Source organism: Asparagus officinalis, chromosome 10 (assembly GCF_001876935.1).
Source record: "Asparagus officinalis chromosome 10, Aspof.V1, whole genome shotgun sequence".
NCBI lineage: Eukaryota > Viridiplantae > Streptophyta > Magnoliopsida > Asparagales > Asparagaceae > Asparagus > Asparagus officinalis.
In genome coordinates this window covers 72,337,809-72,361,860 of record NC_033803.1, presented here as the reverse complement: position 1 = coordinate 72,361,860, position 24,052 = coordinate 72,337,809, and the positions used below count along the sequence as shown (strand labels likewise).

At 38.5% G+C, this 24,052-nt stretch overlaps 1 protein-coding gene across 1 annotated transcript in view; it reads left to right on the top strand.

The window, feature by feature from the left end:
- LOC109825108 (protein NRT1/ PTR FAMILY 5.2-like) overlaps positions 7,087 to 24,052 on the top strand; it is a 19,498-nt gene continuing 2,532 nt past the window's right edge. Inside the window, exons 1-5 of the mRNA XM_020391840.1 lie at positions 7,087 to 7,203; positions 12,928 to 12,999; positions 16,280 to 16,421; positions 16,871 to 17,088; positions 20,404 to 20,417. Coding sequence (XP_020247429.1) covers positions 7,153 to 7,203; positions 12,928 to 12,999; positions 16,280 to 16,421; positions 16,871 to 17,088; positions 20,404 to 20,417 — 497 coding nt within the window. The 5' untranslated portion in view covers positions 7,087 to 7,152. The remainder of the gene's footprint in view (positions 7,204 to 12,927; positions 13,000 to 16,279; positions 16,422 to 16,870; positions 17,089 to 20,403; positions 20,418 to 24,052) is intronic.

Below are 24,052 nucleotides of genomic sequence, written 5' to 3'. Positions count from 1 at the left end.
CTCAATATCTGAGATTGATATTCTCTCAAACAACCCCACTTCCCATAATTCTCTCAACTAAAAATCCTATTGTTTAGAGAAGAATGGTTGATTTGGTCACACAAGACCAAGTCAAATTAACATCTCCCACTTGACCAAATTAACCAAGTGATATGACTCCCACTATCCGTGAGATTAGTGTTTCTACTAACCATTACTCCCACTATTCATAGAGAGTAACTCTTATTTCATTAGTCATGAAATTTTACTTGGACTTATTTATTCCTAAGTCCCATCAAACTTGCATGTTTGATAAAGGATTCCGTTGGTATTCCTTTTGTCAAAGGATTAACAATCATATCTGTAGTTGGGATATAAGTCACTTTAACTTCTCTTTTTTCTACAATATCTCGAATATGGTGATACTGGATCTCAATGTGTTTTCCTTTAAAACTATTTGCACCACTATTGATCAAGCAAATCGTTGCTTGATTATCACAACAAATATCAACAAGTTCTTCTAACAAATTGAGATATAAATCAATCAGAAATCGTCTTATCTAGACAGTATGTGTAGTTGCCATACTGCAAGCTACATATTCAGCTTCTTACGTGTATCTAGCAACCCACCCTTGTTTCTTGCTATTCCATGAAACAGCTCCTCCTCCAAAGATGAATAAGTGTTTCGGAGTGGACTTTCCATCATCTTTATCACCTTCAAAATCAGCATTGAAATAACCGAGGACTTCAAGCAAACTCGTTTGATAAATCAATCTATGAGTCAATGTGCCTCTGATATACTTCATAATCCTTTTAACAGCTTCCTAGTATGCTGGTCCTGAACTACTTTGATATCGACTAATCATACTTACAACATAAGCTAAATCAAGTCTGGTGTATAACATTACATACATCAAGCTTTCAATTGCTTGAACATAAGAAAAATCTAATGATGGTTTCTACCCCTCTATAGAACTTTACTCTTTACATAATCTCTTTCCTATAACCAACAGAGTTGGTGCATGATTGGAATTGTCCATTCCAAACCATTTAAGAACTGATCTTAAATACTTTTCTTGGTTTACACTTAACATTCTAGACTTTCTATCTCAAATTATTTGAATTCCAAGAATATATGATGCATTACCCATGTCTTTCATCTCAAACTTTTCATTGAGATTTGACTTGGTTTTGTTCAACATTTCTATGATATTTTCGGCGAGCAATATATCATCCACATGCAAAGATAATATAGTGAATTTGCTCTCACTTTTCAAGACATATATGCAATTATCTAATTTATTTTGAACAAAACCAAATTGGTGACCGCGTCATAAAACTTGAGATACCATTGTCTAGAAGATTGTTTTAAACCATATAGAGATTTATTAACTTGTAAACTTTATGTTCCTATCCTTTCACTTGAAAACCTTCAGGTTGTTCCATATATGTCGTTTTCCTCAACTCTCCATTAAGGAATGCAGTTTTAACATCCATTTGGAATAACTCTAAATTAAGACATGCAACGATAGCTAAAATGATTCTAAATGATGTAAATGGGTGCTTAAAAAGAAATACCTTGTTGATGAATCTATTGATAAATTCAAAGCACAGTTAGTTGCCAAGGGTTACAACCAGAAGGCATAAATAGATTTTTAGGAGACGTATTCTCCCGTAGCATCGTAAAACTCAATCTCACCTATGCCAACCTTAATGGCACATGAATTCAAATTCATTCTCCAACCTCAGCCTCCTCCCTCTCAACGCCAACCTCTTGTATGGCTCAGTTCTTGCAAACATTTCAGCATTGTCTAAGCACACCTCATTAGACCTCAGCAGCAATGACTTTGATCACTCTCTGCCACCTGAGAGGCTGAGATTGGTGAACTTTCGTAGATCATCGATCTTTGTTTATATAACAATTTCATTGGCGAAATCCCATATCCGATAATCTGTGAAAGGTACAGTATCCTGATCTGAGTTTGAACTACTTGGATAATCCAGACTCTGATCCTGATCTGAGTTTGAACTACTTGGATAATCCAGACTCTGATAGGCTTTCTTCTTTGTCTTCAATCACTCATCTCTCGCTCTATTCCAATGAACTCACTTTCAGGTTTCCTCCTTTCATTCTGAACTGCACAAACTTGATATTTCTTGTTTTGTCACGGAACAACCTGACAGGCTTTATTCCTGAATCAGTGGTAGATTTGGTAATCTCGAATATCTGAACCTGCTGAGGAATTTTTTTTGGAAGGTCCAATTCCAGTTTCTTTAACAAAGTTATCGAGGCTAAGAGTGCTTCGGATTAGTGATAACATGTTTCACTGGAGGGACACCATTAGAGATAGGATCACTGTCCAGTACCCAAACACCGGAAACTGGCAACAATTTGTTTGGTGGTTCGTTTCTTTCTTCAATAAGCTTGTTGAAGAATCTGGAAAGGATTGATATTCGATTTTTTTGAACTAAACTCAACTATATCGAACTTGGTTTATGCACCTGTCTCCAATATGTCGAACTATCTCAGCATGATCTCACATGTTGCTTACCTTCATCTTTTTTGAACCCGAAATAATTGACGTATTTTGGGATATCAAACAATTTGCTGTCTGGAAACTTGTTTAGGAACTGGCACAGGCTAGTTTCATTTCAAGCGCGGTGGATTGGCAACAGAATTGAAGTATGTGTATCTTTACAGTAACAACTTTTCAAGTTCAATTCCTTCTGAAATCGGAAACTTGATCAAATTGCTAGAATTGGATTTAAAAAATAATTCTCTTTCTGGTTCGATCCCAGATGAAATTTGCAATCTTAAGAACCTCAAATCATTACTGCTCGCCAATAATAACTTGACAAGTATGATGTCAAACCATCAAAATAGCCTCACTGGCTCGCCCATGATTCGGTGTTTGCTTCTTTGCGACAATCTTTTCCATAGAAATATCCCGTCGTTCTTCCGTAACATGATTCTGACAGAGAATTTAGATGTCTGAAACAATCATTCATCTGGACAGAGTATTTACATATCTCAAACAATCATTTAGGTATTTACCTTATTGTTCTAGGAAAATAGAAGTTCTGAAAGTGCTGAACCAGGCGCACACTAGTCTTTCTGGAGAGATGCCGAGCTCAGTATGCTATATGACTTCTCTCCAATCCCTGCACCTCGACGGTAACAATTTCACAGGAGAAATCCCATTATCACTGAGAAATTTGAATAAACTTGCAATTCTTGGATCTCAGGGATAACAGATTCTATGGAAATATTCCACCATGACTCAACGCAAGATTTTCAGCGCTGAGAGTCCTTTGTCTAAGCTCCAACAAGTTCAATGGAAATATTCTATGGAAATATTCCTCAAAGTTTCTCAATTTAGTTCACTCGAACTCCTGGATCTTGCAAATAACAATCTTTCAGGAAAAATTCCTGGAAATTTCTGCAATCTCACGGCAATGGCTACAAGAGAAACAACAATTGGTGATATGTACAAGCCTAATAGATTCCCTTAGTTTAGTTATGATGAAACCTTTTTAGTGGATGGACACTTCAAATTTCAGCAGTCAAATTCACGTTTAGTGGGGATTGATCTTTCAGACAGTTATCTCATTCTGAAGATCCCCGAACCCGTTACAACTATCTCTGGATTGATTTTCCTGAACCTGTCAAGGAATCAAGTGACTGGTAAAATACGTGGGCAAATCAGCGACTTGGATTTGTTAGAATCCCTGGATTTCTCACGAAATCGGCCTTTCGGGTAAAATTCCTTTGCACATTTCAGCTCTAACATCTGTTATAAGTTCCCTGAGGTTGGCTTTTAACAATTTTTTTGTGAAAAATTCCATCAGGTTCTCAGTTCCAAACACTTAGTAACGCTGGTCCATGCGGAGGAGCACCACTGAGAAAAATATGTTCAAGTGATGACACTAGAGAATTCGGCAGCATTGATGCGAATGATGATGATAATGATGATCAGATGAGCATGCGGGTATTTGTGAGCATGGCAGCAGGACTTGTAGTTGGAAGTTGGGGGATTTTGAGGTATTTTGTTTTGCAAAAATTCTTGCAGCCTAGCTTACTTTTCTTTTATTGGTGATGCGCAAGATAAAATTTACACTATGATAACTATGATGTAACTATGGGAAATTTCTTAGGAAACTCATAATAACTATGATGTACAGCTGATATATTTGTAATCCCGGTGTTCATGAAATACCTTTCTATTTCTGAGGCTATATTTGTTTCCTAAAGAGAATCGTCTTCGAGTTGATCTTATGTCAACTTAAGTGGATGTCCACCAAACTTTTTAGCCACTCATTTATATATATAAAAAACCTCTTCATATCTTTCATGGATCCCTGGGCAACATCAATGACTAAAAAGTTTGGTGGACAACTTTTTGCTATCCACTTAAATTGACACAAGTTTTGCTCATCGTCTTCATCTATTTTATGTTTGTAATACACTTATATATAAAAAAAAAAGAGAATAAATTTAAATTTTGGCACTTGAAGATGTGTACAACATGGGTTTTTAATTATAGAGTTTGGAATATGTAATCATGCAATCCTAGTGGACAGTCTGACAGTTTTACTCCTTCAACATATATCCTGGTCTTCATTTTGACTTTGTCTGCCAACTATTTCGGAAGTTTATTCATGTGTTCATCTTACTTATGAGCTAGATTTTGGGATATGTCTCGTATCTATTTAATATCTAATGGGCTTTAAGCCTAGTGGACCTTTGGGCGTACTTAGTGCTAGAGTTTAGCACTATATAAGTATCTCTTGTGTGAGAGAGATGAGGTGAGATTGAGGGATATAGGATAGAAAGTGAGAGTGAGGCAATATTTGTATTAGGTTGAGAGATAGAGAGACTGAGTGATTCCTCTTATATTGTTCTCCCTCATACGTAACAGGTCTTTATATTATTGTCTCGTGGGTAAGGGTGCATTCGGTCCGGATACGGCTCAGATATGATGCTTACCATATCCATATCGGTTTACTCATTTCGGATAAGGATACTGATACGGATATATCTCGATAAGGAAATTTCATATCCATATCCGCTAATATCGGATATGGATACGGATGTACAGGCGGATGTATAAGCAGATATGCATGCGGATATAAAATGGATATGAGAAAACTAGATACTATTGAAAAAATATAGTTCATGCGATACAAAAGAGTTCATTAATATGTACATTATATCTGAAAATCAAAGGTTAGACATCTTGATCGTCAAAACTAACACCACATTCATAATCTAAATACTAAAACCATTATAACAATATGACTACTATGTATTCGGATATTTCGGATACGGTTCTGGATATTTCACTACAAAACCATATCCGTAACCATATCCTATCGGCTATAGATTTGAATAACCATATCCGTATCTTAACGGATACGGTTACAGATATTTTCTCGGATATGGATATGGTTTAGCACCCCTACTCGTGGATGTAGGTCGAATTTCGTCAAACGAACCACGTTAAGTTTTAGTGTTTTGTTTCTTGCTTGTGTTGTTTTCTACCTTGTGAGCTTGTGTTTGATCTCCAGCTTGCGGAGATGGGAATCGGGGACTGGTGATTACTTGATGTGTCTCTTGGGAATCTTAAGAGTTGAAGATAATATGGATTTCAATTTGTTAAATTTTTTTTATTTAATTTCGGATGTACACATCAATAATCAGATACGCATGCTTAAAAATAATATTGGTACTCCATACAATCCACAAGCATGGATTAAAGCGAATTAAACACCGCAAAAAGATAAATCTAACAAAAAAGCAGCAGAGATCCTATCAAAACCACTCTTATAGGCGTGACGTGGTCTACGCCGCAAATAGAAGAACTGTATTTTCCAAACTGACCCTCTTTTCTATGTGCGCTCCAATAGAATCGCATGCTAACGTGGGGGTGGGGGGGGGGGTGGGGGGGGGTTTTATGATAGAATTGCAACAGGTTACAGAGTCACATGCCTGAATTTTGTGTTTGACAACTTAACAAAACTTGTTTTTTTTTTGGAACTGAAAAACAGGGTGAGATACTCTGTTCATATATATATATATAAAGCATAGGAACTTAACAGAGATAACAAGAAGGAAAAAAAAAAAACTCACAGATGGCCTATGGAAAGGATCTAAGTAGAGAGGAGTTTGGTAAGGAGCGGACCTTGTCCTCACCTACCAAACTCTCTTTACTAGGATCCTTCAAATAAAACCCAAAAAACAAAAGAAAAGCACAGTGTCTGACAACTCGCACTTCTGAGAGTGCTGAAAACACAAAAGCTACAAGCACAGAGTCTTACAAAGAACCGACGCGGGAGAGAAAGAAGCATCTACAACGAGAAAAGGAGTAGATCTAGGACGGCGACTAGATCAAGAGACCTTCCAAGTCAGAGAGCTCCAGAGAAGTTGTCGTCACAATCTCCTACGATGCTCGACTTGACTAGGTCCTGCGAGAAAACTTGTTTTAAATGGTACAACCTCGATCCAATACCTTATTTTTAATTTGGCAATTGTTGGACCCAAATTAAACTTGATTTTTCTAGTTCAAAATCTAGTCCCTAATTTATTTTATTTATTTTGCGTTGTGAACCAATACTTAAATGGTTCAACTTTGGTCTAGTTTGGATAAAATCAGTCTACACCAATTCTGTTTTAAAGTTGACAAATACACCCATAATAATTAGGCATAAAATGATGAACCTAAAAACAAACATATGTTGGGGGTTGGGGTGGGGGGTTGGGGGGGTTACATTTATTTCCCACAAATATATCAATAACTGAAACATAGAACTTAGCATGGATTTGCGCCGCCAAAATTGGAATTAATGATGATGTTGGTGGCAGTTAAATGGGCTTCCCACGGTTTTATTTCTTTTCAGTTTGATCCTCTGAAGCCCACTGATGCCCATTAATTCCAGGCCAGGCCCTGCTAAAGCCCAATAACAAAATGTGTATTTTTTTGCGCTCAATCTGATGGTCCTCCACGTGGCAATGCCTAAATTGTGCGTCCCGCCTAATTTTCAACTCCTCCCATATTGAAGCTGGGGGTGAAAAAAATCAACATGGGGGAGGAAAAAAAAAAAAAAAAAAAACCCTCCCAGTCTCGTCTCCGATCTCGATCGTCCCGACGAGAGATTCGGTAAAAGAGCGAAGAAATGGCGGCAAAATCCACGCCATCACGAATTGGAGCTCAAATCCCCAAATTGGTATCGCATTCCGTCTTAAAATCTCTTATTTTTAGCATCGCATTCCGTCTTAAATCTCTTGTTCTGATTTTAACATGAAAAAAAAAAAAAAAAATCCATGCCTGACTTTACCAAACAAAAGATGTACGCGATCCAATCCTCAAAGCAAGCAAACAACTTACTCACCAGAAAAAAAAAATATGTCCGCAAAATTCAAGCTCCAACAAATGAATATACGCCTGGAAATAAAAGAAAAAAAAAATAAACTTGAAAGGAAATTCATATTATTTTCAACTCTACTATCACGCCTAGAAATAAAGGGAAAAATAAAAACAGTGAGCGGTTGTAATGTAAAAGAGTGTAGTAGTTTGTAGCAGAGAGAGAGTGTTTGTATTAGGGAGTATTGAGTTTGTACCACTAAAGAAATAATAACAATATATTTCTTAGTGTCCACCACTCCTCTCAACTCAACGCTCACAAGTGAAGTTAAATGAACTTCTAATACGGATGAGAACCAAGATGAACACTAAGATTATGATGATCCATGATGGATGAAACCTATGAAGCACGGACACGCATAACATGAAGCCGTGTCGTGTCGTGTCCGTGTCGGACACATGTGTCGAACACACGTATCCTATGTATTTTTTAGGATTTGCCTCGTATCGGCGTGTCGGATGGCCGTGTCGGATCCGTGTCCGTGCTACATCATGAAACTATCAACTGAGACTGAATGATTACACATGTTAAAGTTTATGAGGCAAAATCCCTTGTTGTACAGTTTTTTAGGTACTCCAATCTAGGTTTTACTAAATCTAATCTTTTTTTAATTTCTAAGAGCATTAAGAAAAAAGAAATGGAAGAAGACACATGTATTTAGAAAGATATTTTATAAATTTCATGATTACAAATATTTTCAGGTGTTCAACTTGTACGTATTAACAGCACGAACACATAAAAGTCTGAACTGTATGGGGAAAAAAAGGAGAAACATAAGTGTACATCATAATTATTATGAGCTTCCTAAGAACTTCTCATAGTTATCATAGTGTATATCTATCTTGCACATCATCAATAAACAACAAAAAAGCGACTCTCCAAGATTTTTTAAAAATCAAAATACTCCAAAATCCCCAAGATCCGACTACAAATCCTGCTGCGATGCTCACAAATACCCATATGATCATCTGATCATCATTCCCATTTCTAAGTTCATCTCTGTCAATGTCGCTGAATGCTCTAGTGTTATCAACTGAACAACTTTTTCTTAGTGGTTCTCCACAAAGATAATGGTTGCCAATGTAGATCATCAACGGATTGTTAAGTGCTTGGAGCTGGCGACCTGATGGAATTCTTCCCGACAAGTTATTGTACGACATATTTAGATAACTTAGAAAGTTTAAAGCAGAAACGCTCGAAGGTATTGTACCCGAAAGTTGATTCCGTGACAAATCCAGAGATTCCAACAAAGTTAAGTTGCCGATTTGCTTGGGGATATTGCCAGTTAGTTGATTTCCTGACAGATTCAAGAAGATCAATCCAGAAAGAGCTGTTATTTCTTCAGGGATCTCCAGAGTGAGATAATTGTTTGAGAGATCAATCCCCACCACAAGAGAAAGTGACTTGTGAAATTCAAGTTCTCTATTTTTAATAGTTATATCAACAGTTTCCTCGTAACCGAATGAGGAATAGGTAGATGGAGCGTACATGCTTCCCATTGTTCTTTCTCTGGTAGCCATTGCTGCGAGACCTCCAAAACTCCGAGGAATTCTTCCTGTGAGATAATTATTTGCAAGATCCAAGATTTGGAGGGAAACGAGCACATATAATTGTTGAGAAATACTGCCATTGAACTTGTTAGACCTTAGATGAAGGACCCTCAGTGCCGAAAATGTTTTATCCAGCCATGCAGGAATATTTCCATGGAATTTATTATTCCCAAGATCCAGAATGACAAGTTTCTTGCAATTTCTCATTGATAATGGAATTTCTCCAGTGAAATTGTTATCATTAAGGTGCAAGGACTCCAGAGAAGTCATATAGCCAATTGTGCTCGGAATCTCTCCACACAAGCTATTGTTTGCCAAATTCAGCACTTTCAAAATTTTTAAATCCCGCCAACATTGAGGGAAATATCCTGATAAATGATTCCTTGAAAGATCTAAATATTCGATGTTAATCATGTCACATATGAATGAAGGAATATTTCCGTGTAAAAGATTGTGGGAAACGAACAAATTCCGGATAGTGGGAGAGCCCGTGAGGTTATTTTGATTGTCCCAAGCACTTGATACCATGCTCGTCAACTCATTAGCGGTGAGGAATAATGATATGAGATTTTTAAGCTTCCAAATCTCCATTGCGATTGAACCAGAAAGATGATTATTTGTCAAATCCAGTTCAAGCAAGTTGACCAGGTTTCCTATTTCAGCTGGAATGGAACCTGAAAGAAAGTTGTTGTAAAGATACAAGTACTTCAATTCTGTTGCCGATCCAATCTCCAAAGGAATTGTTCCATTGAACAAATTGTGCTGCACCTGAAACGAAACTAGCCTATGCCAGTTCCTGAACAAGTCTCCTGATATCTCTCCAGACAGCAAATTGCTCGATATCCCAAAATCTGTTATTTTAGTTAGGTTCGAAAAAGATGAAGGTAAGCCACCTGTGAGATGATTAAGTGACAGTTCGACATAGTTGAGACTTGTGCAGAACCCAAGTTCACTCGGTATAGTTGAGTTGAGTTTAGCTAGCTTGATATCAATCCATTCCAGATTCTTTAACTGGCCTAATGAAGAAGGAATTGGCCCGCCTAACGAGTTGTTACCAAGTTCAAGTATTCTTAGACTCGATATTGATCCAATTTCACGAGGTATTCCTCCAGTGAACTGGTTTATACTAAGCCGAAGGTCCCTTAGCTTCAAAAACTTCATTAAGAATACCGGAATTGGTCCTTGGAAAGAATTAGACGTTAGGTTCAGATACTCAAGATCAACCAAATTTGTCAGTGATTCGGGTATGGAGCCCGTTAGCGTGTTCATTGACAAATCAAGAAACCTCAATTTAGTGCAATTCAACACAAAAGCAGGAAACCCCAGAGAGAGGTTATTGAGAAAGAGTGAAAGATAGGTGACGGAAGGGAAGGGCGCGAACCTGTCATAATCTGGATTTTCCAAGTAGTTTTCACTCAGATCAAAGTGCTTTACCTTTCGAAGATTGCTTATCTGATATGGAATTTTACCGACCAAGTTGTTGTTATAAAGACGGAGATAGAGCATCTCTGAGAGGTCTCCAAGCTCAGGCGGCAGAGACTGATGAAAGCTGTTGGTGCTGAGGTCTAATGAGGTGAGTTTAGACAATGCTGAGATGTTTGAAGGGATGGAGCCATATAATTGGTTGGAGTTGAGATTGAGGGCTGTGAGGTTCGGAAATGAGGAGAAGTTGAATTGATGCAGGGTGCCATTTAGGTTAGCATTGGGGATGTTAAGTTCTACGATGCTTCCAGCATCATTGCAGATAATGCCGAGCCAATTACAGGGATTTGAGTTGGTCAGAGACCAGGAATTGAGTGAGTCAGCTTGGATTAAGCTGTTCTTCCATTTGAGGAGGGCTTCTGCCTCTGATTGAGCTATGGTTTGAAAATAGGTGACAGCGAGAGAAAAGAGGAGGAAGAAAGAAGAAGAAAGTGTTTTCATTTATGAGTTTATAAAGAGGATAAATGATGGTGTAATTCTTGAGGTTTTACCTGGTGAACTGAGAACTACGTGGTTTATATGGAAGGCGATCATGCTCCAGAATCTGCATATTGACCTTCACTAGTGTAAAGGTAAAATAATATAATAGTAGCATGATGTTTGTTGTGTGAGAACACAGAGATATGGATAACAAGGAACAATGACAGTTACATACACACTAGAATTAGCAAAGTTCTGAGCAAGTCTTACGTCCTCGAACAACAGCAGATGATCCCTTTCGACTGCAAAGTAAAAAGAAGAGAATCGCATTAAAAAGAGGTCTTCGTATTACAAATCTATAGCAGTGAACAATGAACATACACACCAAAAGTAACGAGGTTCCATGATATAGATATAAGCATGTTACACAATTGAAAGGGTCATTTAGCAATCAAAAACTGAAAACAAGCTGGGGATAATAACAAATGTACGTGTTAGGATTCAAACTATTTCAACAATCACGTATGATTCATTCGATTAGTTATTGAGTATTGGATCGGTTTAGTCAAGCCATACTTCTTATTTAAGTGCTGGTGCAAGTATGCTGGACATGTAAGGTAGAAATGTAACACACACTTTATCTTGAATTAAAAACTGGAAACTATGTTATATTCTACACATTTGGTTGAGTTCCACTTAGAAAAGCTTAGTTTTCTTATATGGAAAAGTTGTTGCTAAATGATAATTATAATCAAATTCTTCTTCTAAAACTCACCTTTAGTACTCCTATCCGTATCTAAAGGATGCTAAGATATCGAGTAGCAATTTGAAAAAAACTACCACTTTTGAGGTGGTGTTACTATCAGTGACATATGCATATGGATCTCAATCTCTCAAGTTGAAATTGACTCATAGATTAATTTCAGTTTGAATAAGCCTGTAATTGATCTCTAGTTTATTGTTTTCATTTGATCACATATCTAATACTTTAATACTCCTTTCTTCACCTAATCATTTGAAATAGAAGAAACATTCTTTGTCTCTCCCTTCTCCAAGCACCAGATTCTCTCTCATTATCTCTATTTTGTCCCCACAAAAATCTTAGCCTTACCTTTCTTTTAATATTTTCTGTAATACTTTGCTTAAACAATCAGAGAATACTAATAAGACAGATTATTAAGTTATTTGGTTGGAAAGTGAAAATATTTGGCCTCCTCCAAGGAAAGAAAAATGTTAATTAGCTGTATGTAAGCACTTTCTAAACATGAACTTCTAAGGGGAAAAAAGTTCGAATTAATACAAAGATCACTCTCATAGTAAGAGACCAGCTGAACAGATAACTTCACATACACAAACAAAAAGTGGTGAACAACCATATTGTTTTTGTAGTTAATAGTCATCAATTATTTTCGCTATGTGATATTTTAGTTCTCTTAGTCTAAAATCGACAAACCTTGTAGCGTTGAGCCTCGGGCCTAGAGCCCCAGATATATAATGTCCAGATGAGCCCACAAACAAATTGAAATAAATATGCGATTTATTGAGTTTATCTAACACATAAGTGGTGCATTATCAACTCAAATCGATCAGTTCATATTTCTTTTTCTGTTATTTTTTTTAAATCTGACAAGCAAAAAGAATCTAGTTATGAACTCCGCAAATACTAAATGGAGGGCGCCATTCATGTTTTCTTGTTGGAAAATGAAACTTGTGTTTGTTTCATCCATATCGATTATTGTTTGTGTGTTGTTTCATCCATAAGGAATTAATAAATAAGATAAAAATAATAGTGTGTTTCTAATAATAAGCCTACAACTACCTTTTTCTATCTTTCTATGCAATATGATTTCGCAAATTGCATGGCTTGTGTAGCACAAATAGTTGAAAAGGCGGTAGATATCCTTATAGCTTGTGGATTGGATTACTTTTGCTGATCTAGAGAAACAAACATGATTTAGTTGTTTTTGTTTGTGTTCCTCATCCAGTCCAAAATGCACCATCACATTCCTTGGACCTCTATACTCCTGTGTCATATTAATATTTTTCAATAATACCGCCTACTAATTAATCACAGGTCCAGATGGAGACAAAGCCTATAAGTCGATTCAACAGTTCGACAAAGGATTGCTGGCCCTCAGAGATGCTGGTTCTCCTCCTTTCTTTTTGTCCATTTTGTTTTCTTATGTTGCTTGTTCTGGATTGGTTTAGTTTACCTTCTGCTACTTTTGTTCTAGTTGACTGTTTCGTTAGATTCTGCATATATATATCATAAAAACCTATTTGTAGTTGATTTGGGAAGTAACTGTGACTTGCGCTCAAATCTGCTATGTTCTCTTGTCATTTGTCACGCTTTTATATATCAAAATATTAAACAGTTTCATCTGAATGATGCCACTTAACCTAAGGAGATTGTCTTGAGGGGAAAGATATATAATTCCTAACCGCTATAATTTCCTCTTGGAATTACATAACTTATCACAACAATTTTGTCCAAATCATGACATTTTAACCTAAGATAGTATGAGTGCTAGCAGAAGGTGTTTAAGCTAGTATTAGTACCAAATTCTAATCAGATCACTATATCAAATCATGAGCCGTGCAGTTTCGGACTATCTAAGTCAAATCTTTGAATAAAATAGTTGTAAATGTCGAGCAACGAAAGCCTTAAATATTTCTAGTAGCGTTTTTAGTGATTGTATGCAAATAAACAAGTCAATTTTCAAGCAAGATAGATGGTATAATATTAAGGGTTCTGACAATGCATTTATGTGACTGCAAATTTGGAGCTTATCCTCATGACAAAGGTCAAGTTGACCAATATATTATTAGGATCCCTTGGTTAGTTTATGGAATGTGATTACGATGTCTACATCATTGGCATAAATGAGGATTAACTTAATCCTAGTTCATTTATTATTTGATTAAGAAGTTGAGATTTAGGAGAGAGTAAAAGTTTCCTATCAAATAGTGGAGCTGGCACCAGCATTGAGGACAAATTAATTAAAAGCTGTCAATTTTAAGATTCACAAAAATCAATGAAATCTAATAAAACTAAATCTTTGATTATTGGTTGAGAGGAGGAAATCAAGTGGTTTCGCCTGTTATTATCGAACAAGTCAATGACAATGAAACAAAATAAAATTTCTTATACTTTTCTTCTAGATTTATAAATTTTATCAGACAACGGAAAGAAATGTATAGAATTATTTATTTTTGCTTCTCTGTCACTTTCTATGTGACCAAGTTCATTAAAGGACATTTTTAGATTTTCCATTTTTGGAACTATCAGTTTAACTTGTAATATAATTTTGAGAACATGTATTTTTCCCCCTTTTTTGGGAGGCAACCAAAATGTCAAACAGGGAATCACCAAATTGTCCCAAAAGAATATAGCCTAGTAAGCATGAAGATTCACAGGCAGCCTTTTCTCATGTTATACCTAAGAGCCCTATATATATATATATTATTCCTTTAGGTAGTTTCTGTCCAATTCTAATGGAGCTGGAGGACCTAACAAGCATTTATTTAAACTTTAGCATTGTCCTATTATGGTGGCACACAACTTATTTTTCAAATAATTTTTTAAGTATAATGGTGTAGGCTGTCTAAAAATCACAATAGATAGCTGATCCCCATCAAACACCGATGATGGAAGTTACAATCTGACGACTTCCAGAAGGTTACAATTTGAAGACTTTCACGTGGATCGATGAAGGTTACAATCTGACGACCTTCACAACAATTGATGAAAGCTCTAATCAACAGCCTCCACAATCAACATCGGGAGTTATAATCTGACGACTCTCACATATCAGAGAGCTAAAGCAAAGATTACAAAATGACGATCTTTGCAACGCTTCGACAGAAAGAGACTACAAATCGACGGTCTCTTCAAATCAAGCTGCGGAAGTCCTCCCCGCACACCAGCATCAAGACGCATCGTGTTCATAGCCACGAACGCAGCCCAACGCAGCTCTATACCGTTGCTCAACGCAGCTCCAACCGCTGCTCAACGCAGCTCCAACCGCTGCTCAACGCAGCTCCAACCGCTGCCCAACGCAGCTCCAAGCGCTGCCAGACGCAACTCTATACCGCTACCAAACGCAGCTTCCAACAAGGTGCCAATGCAGTTTCCAGCCGCTGCGTCCGAGCTTTCAGACATTGCGTTCAAGCTTCCAAACACTGCGTTTGAACGCAGAATTCGCATCAGAACATGGATTTTGCGTTTGACTCGTTCAAACACGAGCTGAATGGTTCCAAAACCGTTTCCCATGATCTGAGGGGATCATAACTCCACTCAGGAGTGATTTAAGGGGCGGTTACATCCCATTAACCCCACTTAGGAGCGAATTAAGGAGGTGGTTACACCCCTTAATCCCCTATAAATAACTGAAAATCAATTCAGTTCAGGACGGTCTGCTGGAACTTCTTGGCAGCAATGGAAGAGATCCTTGGGCAGTCATTTGAGGAGATCGACGTCATCCCTCAGCAATATTCGGCAACAGGAGCTTTCTTTATCTTTGGCTTATAGACCGATTTCGGTTAAATCAACTCTTTCATAGAGTTCAAACTCGATCAGAGTTATCAACTCATCAAGAGTTTTAAACTTGCCACGCAAGTTCTCCACAACGTCAAATCGTGAGGAGAAGACCACGTTCCAGTGAAACAAGACATCGGATCGTCAACGAGAAGCAAACTTGACGCGAGCATTCGAGGGAGGCATCTCATCGCCACCGTGAAGAACCCAGAATTAAACAAAGGAGAGAATCCAGATCATTCTCTTCTCTTTTGTAATCAGGAAATCCAATTGTAACTGAAATTAAAGGAATACAAATCAATTTTCCTTTGTTTCTTTTACTGCAAATTTTTCCACAAGCAAATGGTGGGTATAAATCTCCCGCAATTCGTTAATAAGGGTTTTAATGAACCTGATAAATGCACGAAATTTCGAATAAGCTTTCTCTAAATGATATAATATCAAACTTTTGAATCCAATACAAATATGATGGATGGAGGAAAATAGCCAACTGAACTACTTCACTTAAAGAAGTTAAGCTCGTTATTCCCTTCTACAAACTTCAATCCACTGTCCTAAAGGATAAGGGACCAATTCTTCATTGGACACACTTCCCCATGTAAGCTCATGCAATCACAAAATAAGTAATCAGATATTTGAAGCAAAACCATGTTCATCAACATTAATATTATTACTCTTATACAATGACACCATCTAATGGAGTATTTTATTATACATGTCTCAACTATTGTCTTCATTTATTTGTCCCCCATACTACTTGCCTCCAAATAAAACACAATGTTATGATGATTATTATTAGTATGATAATAATTATTATTATCATCATCACCATTATTTTGACATCCAAATAGAACACTGTAAGTTTCACCCAATCTCTATATATTGCCAGTGCTTACTTTTAGCTCTATACAATGCAATGGCTGAGAGCATTGAAGCAGGGGAGTACACTAAAGATGGCACTGTTGATCTCAAGGGTAATCCTGTTCTCAGAACAAAGAGAGGAGGATGGACTGCTTGCTCCTTTGTTGTTGGTAATTTTCTCCCTAAAGTTTAAAAAGAAAAACTTTTTTTGGATCCAGACTTGTTTTTATGAGAATTGTCCTTAGATTTTCTTATCATTGCTGATAAAAGAAAACCCTGCTAAAATCTTGTTAAATCCCCTGTTTTGTTTTTGCATTGTGTATAGCATCTTCTTTTGTTGATGCTTAGACATTAACATTGTCACATAATTTGTTTTATTTATCATCTAAAATCTGATTTTGCTGCTAAATCTCCTAGAGCCTAAGTTCTATCTTGCCATTTCAGATCTTTGGATTTCAGGACTCAAAGCATTTTATCCTTGTAAAGTAGTCCATTGCGCATGTTATCCTAACCACAAATTTTGACATCAATACTACAAGAGCTGGATATAAAATTTTGATATAGTACAATTAATTCAATCAACCTTTGCTAAGTTTTATAATTCATCTCAATGTCACAGTATACGAGGTGTTTGAAAGGATGGCATACTATGGGATTTCATCAAACCTGGTACTTTACTTAACCAACAAGCTCCATGAAGGTACCGTTACATCTGCAAACAACGTCACAAATTGGGTTGGAACGGTGTGGATGACTCCCATTCTTGGAGCTTATGTTGCAGATGCACATCTTGGCCGATACTGGACTTTTATCATTGCTGCTATTATTTACCTCTCTGTAAGTTTATAAATCCTGCAATATGAAATGATATTTTTGTCATGTGTATACTAATAAATCAAATAGTCACATAGCTATATAGAAGCTGTTGTGCGCAGCTGAAATTTCGGCAGCACTTCGGCAGCACAACAAGAGAGATTAGATCGATAAGAATTCCCGTCTCTCAAAGGAAACAAGAATCTGAAGCGGATATCTCAACCAAGTGAGATATCGGCTCTTCCTCTCATCAGTTCTAGGACTGACCTGTCGAGGGATCCTACAAGCTATTACAAATCACGACAAGAACACAAATTTTACGTGGTTCGGCAAACTGCCTACGTCCACGGGGCAAGGAGGGGGAGATCTACTATTAGAGGGAGAGATACAACTAGGGTTTACAATCACTCAATTTAAACCCTCAAACAAACTCTCAGATCCCTCACAATATCTCTCTACAAAAGATGCACAAAACCCAACAAAAGGATGACTGACTTCTTCTGCGTTTTTCTCCAACAGCCAAAAATCACATCTGCCTTTACTCTTGCACTTTTGTACTTGCTCTCTCTCCTGCAGCCGAAACAAAGCACAAACCTTGCTCTTCCTTTGTAGCCGCCAGCAAAGAAACTCACCTTGCACACACTCTACAGCCGTCAAAAAAAACAAATCTGCATTGCCCACCTTTGTAGCCGCCAGCAAAGAAACCCACCTTGCACTAAACCCTAGGACACCGAATAAAGGCTATATATAGCTGCAAAAATAGTTTCGGGTGGGCCTGCGGCTGAAAACAAATCACTCGATTTTGTTTTCTCATGTGGCTCCCCCAATCACGTGTCCTTCATTCACGTGATTGATTTAGCTTTGCTTTCACGTGGGTGGACCCCACATAATTCACAATTCTCCACCTCGGTGAAGTTTTCCCAAAACTGAGTCGACACCAACCAAAACAAATGTCTCACTTGTTGCATCCAGTACGCCATGGCAATGGACTCATGACAACGGACTCCATCCACAACAGGTCGAGACCCAAACGGGTGTGCGAACACTCACCCAAAACAAATAGTGTCTACTCACCAATCAAACTGAGCCTACACCGACCACACCAAATGCCTCACTTGCTGAGACCCAAATGTGTCTACTCACCAATCAAACTGAGCCTACACCGACCACACCAAATGCCTCACTTGCTGAGACCCAAATGAGAGTGTGAACACTCACCCCAAATGTCGATGTCGCTCACCAAATCGATCTCACCCCCATAAACTAATCCAAACCCGGCTGCATCATAAAGACTGCCTACGTATCCTCTTGCCCAAGGAATCAAGCATTCACGTAGTTCACCCAAATGGCCTCCAAAGGCCCTTAATTAAATAGAAAAGTCTGCAACTCTTCTTCAATATCACCAAACGATCTGCAACTGATAGCACTCTCTATGGCCCCAAATTGAGACAAATCAAACACCTCCATCTGAGGTGAACCAATGGACGTATCCAAATCAAGTCCATCAGCTGCAATCGAATCTAACTCATCATCTGCATCCAAATCCAAATGATCCCCAATCTGTGTCACCTCAGCTGGAATCCCAAATGATGCAGTATGATCTGGAGTCTCCACCCAACGTGGAGTAGCATCACTTTCCACCCGCTGCGATGTTCCAAAGATCTGATCACCACTCTCCACCTGTCGAGAGTTAAATGTGACATACCTGCTCAGAACAAAATCAGAAGCCAATACCTGATAATCAAACACGCCTCTGAATCCCAAATGTGCTATCGGATCAAATCTCACATCCACGATGTGACCAAGTGCTGGGTAGCCAAACATCCGACGCAACCCAAAATCTGAAGCAGCTCCACCAGATCCAAAATCTCTACATGCAGCAGTCGGCAACCAATACATAAGATGGCCCAAACATGTCGTAGCCCGCACACTAATACCAATGCTCGACATCAAACGCCGATCCTCCTCCAGAAAGGAACAGCTCCCCAAATCTGCCATCTCATCACGTCGCCTCAAAGTTTCCACACCAATAAAGTGTCTCCAATTGCCGTGAGCTCGGCACGAATGCAGACATAGGTCCCTCTTGTACCTCCTTCTAACATCAGACTGAAGTACCTTCACCTTTCTGCCAATACACTTCCTCCATTTGTTGCGGGCTTCTAGGACTTCACACCAACGGGACTTGGTTGCAACCCACCAATGCCTAGAGCAATCCCCAACTGCGGAAACCACATACCTATTACCTCCCAATGATGCTCCCTTGGAAGGCTCCCGAATGCCTGAATGAACACCCCTCAGATGACCCCTCGAATAATGGATAGAAGTGCCAAACTTCACCTCGGTCTTCTTGCTCATACTAATGGGTTCACATGACTTCAAACTGCAGGTCAAAGCACTCCTTAACAACCTATGCACGACATTACCAATCAAATAACCCAGCATCAAACAACACCACAGTCTAGCCGAATCTGATGAAGTCGTCATCTCCCTATCAATCTTCGTGCTTCCGAGCAAATAATACAAATTACTCCTTCTGACGTCCTTCATCACAATCATGGACCCCAATGTGATCTTCAAACGTGCATCCACCAAGGTCACTTTATAGCCAGATCAAGGTTGCTGATAGCGGATCGCGGCGCGTCGCGGCGAGGTACCGCTAAGGCTATATCGGGCTATTGTGGCGAAATCGCGGCAAATAGCGCACAGTCAAATAGCGGTCAAATTTAAATATATTTAAATATCCTAAATAATAAGAAAATTCATAAAAAAATCTAAAAATTCAATTAGTTGTAAATTTCTTGTATTATCAATAAATAACAATTAATAAGCTTGTTGTATGAATGAAACTATGAAGAAATTCAAGAAATATAGCATCATAATATGTGTGATAGCGGGTTTAGCGGGTTTAGCCGCTTTTAACAACAAAAATCCGCTTTTAACCGTGAAAATCCGCTTTTAACCGCGAAAATCCGTTTTTAACCGTGAAAACCCGCTTTTAACCCGCTAAAATCCGCTTTTACGCGCTATTCGAATGAATAGAGGATTTTCCCGCTTAAGCCAGCCGCGAAACCCCTACGCGTAGCGCTGAAGGGTCGCGACCGCTATTCGCGCCGCTATAGCCCCGCTATTGGCCGCTATTTACAACACTGAGCCAGATGCACCAAAGCTCCTAGTGAAATGATGTTCTTCGACAACTGCGGAACGAACCTCACTTCTTCCAACTCCCGCATCATCCCGTCACTCATCTTAATCCGAACGGTACCAATACCACCAATAGAGCATGCATGTCCATTACCCATGAGCACAACATCCTCTCTTTCCAACTTCTGAAAGCTGGAGAACCAATCCCTCCTAGGGCAAACGTGGTATGAAGCACCCGAATCCAACATCCACTCTGTAGAGTTGGCAACACAAACTGACGGTAGTGCAGACAACGAATAGTCCGAAGAATCTGAATCTGAATTGTTGTTATTAGTCTTGACAACATTCACCTCTGAAGCTTGTACAGCTTTCCCCTTATTCTTGTCGGCTCGATCTAACTTTGGGCATTCGGCTTTCCAATGTCCATCCTCTTTACAAAAGGCACACTGATTCCTACGAATCCCACGATGTGCACCTCTAGACTGCGACCTCCTGCTTCGGTTTGAACCACGGCCATGAACTACTAATGCATCTCCCGATGCCTTCTCGGAGGACTCATCAACACTCTTCCTCAACTCATAATTCACCAACGCTGAGGTCACCTCCTTGTAACTAACAGTAGTTCTTCCATTAATCATAGTTAGGATAAAAGTACCATAATCATCCTCGGGCAACGAACACAAAAGTAGCATTGCATTGTCTTCATCCTCAACCATGATATCCACATTAGCCATGTCTGAAAGTAGCTTCGTGAAGTTGTTAACATGCTCCCTGATGGAAACTTCTCTCTTCATCTTGAACTGGTAAAACCTCTTCTTCAAGTGAAGCCGATTCTCAATGCTCTTAGTCAAATACTTCTCATTGAGTGTTTCCCACATCTTCTTCGCCGACGTCTCGTTCATCACGTCATAAATAAGATCCGGCGTCAAGCATGACCGAATAACTCCACACGCCCTACTATTCATCTTCTTCCAAACCTTAGCTTCCATCTCGGCAGGTTTCTCTTGTAACTCAAGAGTCTCCTCCAAATTCTGAGCGTCCAAGGCGTCCATCACCTGACACCTCCACAATCCGAAATTAATCTTGCCGTCGAACTTCGGAACATCAATCTTCATGTTATTGATGCTCAAACTATGTATCGTCTTCGTAAGAGACGATCCCGATGTGCTTGTTTCACCCATTCTTCAAATAGGAATCCTTCAGCGAATCCTTCGAACAAGCTCCCAAGTCCAACCCGGAGCTCTGATACCACTTGTTGTGCGCAGCGGAAATTTCGGCAGCACTTCGGTAGCACAACAAGAGAGATTAGATCGATAAGAATTCCCGTCTCTCAAAGGAAACAAGAATCTGAAGCGGATATCTCAACCAAGTGAGATATCGGCTCTTCCTCTCATCAGTTCTAGGACTGACTTGTCGAGGGATCCTACAAGCTATTACAAATCACGACAAGAACACAAATTTTACGTGGTTCGGCAAACTACCTACGTCCACGGGGCAAGGAGGGGGAGATCTACTATTAGAGGGAGAGATACAAATAGGGTTTACAATCACTCAATTTAAACCCTCAAACAAACTCTCAGATCCCTCACAATATCTCTCTACAAAAGATGCACAAAACCCAACAAAAGGATGACTGACTTCTTCTGCGTTTTTCTCCCGCAACAGCCGCAAAATCAAATCTCTGTTTGCTTTTCTTAGCCGCCAACAACTCCTGCCTTTGCACTCAATTGCACAAGCACAAACCTTGCTCTTCCTTTGTAGCCGCCAGCAAAGAAACCCACCTTGCACACACTCTGCAGCCGTAAAAAAAAAACAAATCTGCCTTGCCCACCTTTGTAGCCGCCAGCAAAGAAACCCACCTTGCACTAAACCCTAGGACACCGAATAAAGGCTATATATAGCTGCAAAAATAGTTTCGGGTAGGCCTGCGGCTGAAAACAAATCACTCGGTTTTGTTTTCTCATGTGGCTCCCCCAATCACGTGTCCTTCATTCACGTGATTGATTTAGCTTTGCTTTCACGTGGGTGGACCCCACATAATTCACAGAAGCTTCAGGTATAATTTGGACAAATGCACATATAAGATTATAAATCTCTCGATTTTCATATTAATCCTACTCACGGGGTTCTTAGAGATACCAGACAGCAGTATGCTGGGTTAACATGTACAATCAAATCCTAAATGAAATCCCAACAGTACATTCTCTCGCCCAAATCGCTTATTAATGCTAAAGACTCTAAATTTCACCAAATAACATGCCTTTCAAGTGGGGGTGCATTTGGTCCGGATACGGCTCGAGTATGATACTTATCATATCCATATTCGCTTACCCATCAAGGATATGGATACAGATATTCTCGGTAAGAAAAATTTGTATCCATATCCGGCAAAATCAGATATGGATACGGATACACATGCAGATATATAAGCGGATATGCATGCGGATACAAAATGGATATGGGAAAACTAAAAAATATTGAAAAAAATATAGTTCGTGTGATACAAAAGAGTTTATTACTATGTTCGTTATATCGAGAAAGCTAAGATTAGACATCTTGATCATCAAAATTAACCTCAAAGCCATAATCTAAGGATTAAAACTATTACAATAGTATGATCAATATGTATTCGGATATTTCGAATACATAGCCAAATATTTCACTGTAAACCCATATCTGTAACCATATTCTATCAGTTATAGATATGAATAACCATATCCATATCCTGACTGATTTGGTTGCAGGTATTTTCTTAAATACGGATACGGTTTAGCACCCCTACTTGCAAGAGTGCAATTAAGCAACTACATATTCTCTCAAAATTTTATAACTATATACTTAAAAATGGAAATTACTATAGAAGTTTCAGGCATAAATTGGACACGTGCATCTACAATATTCTAATCTCTGCAGTTTTATATTAATCTCACATGGAGGACTCTTATAGATAGCGCATACTATGCTAGCTATTATTTATATTAAAGACTCTAGGTTTTACCAAATAATATATCTCAGAAACCTGAAAATTGAGAAACTACAGGCTATGCGATAGGTATCGCAGCTGAGTTTCTCTATGAGAGATATAATTGGTGAGAGATATAATTGGTCAAGTGTTGAAGATCTCAAATTTTGAAATTGAGACTAGTGTTGTCCAATAGGGGCAATTTGGAGGCCTTTAATAATAATCTAGCTTACAAAAATCAAGATATGAGTCAAAAGGTATACTAAAAGAAATGTTGTTTATTGCACTACCGACTTAGTCATTGATCTAGGCAAAGTATGCAGATGAATAAACTAGCCTCAGTGGGTGCAGGTTGTTGCCTACAAGTAAAACATGACCTAAAACAAAGAGTAAGACTTACTCCTTCCTGATTTCCCAAATTCAATTTTTTCAAGTCATCATGTCATAATTCAGCTTTGAGAGTAAGAGCTGTATTTTAGTTCGACCTTTACCCGTTTGTTACCGTAAGGATTATCATCCCTCATCTAACCCCAAGTTAGAGTTTGGCGTTAGTAGTATTGCTGTTTTGAACCTACTATCCCTGTAGTTTCATTGCTGCGTAGCATAGAGTATTGGTGAATTTTTGGCAGATATTGCTCATGGGTGAAAGGAGTAACTCTGAGGGTAAAAAGAATAAAAAATTTTTAACGCAGGGGCCTATCTGCAACAATGAAACTACTAGTTTGTTCAAAAGGACAATACTGCAGGGGGGTCTATGTTCAATCAACCCCAGATTTTAGCCAAGGATAATACCTATTCACATGTATCCCTAGGATAACAGATAAAACATCTAAAATCCTTCCACACGAATATATAAAACTGCAAAATATGATTATTTGACTAATC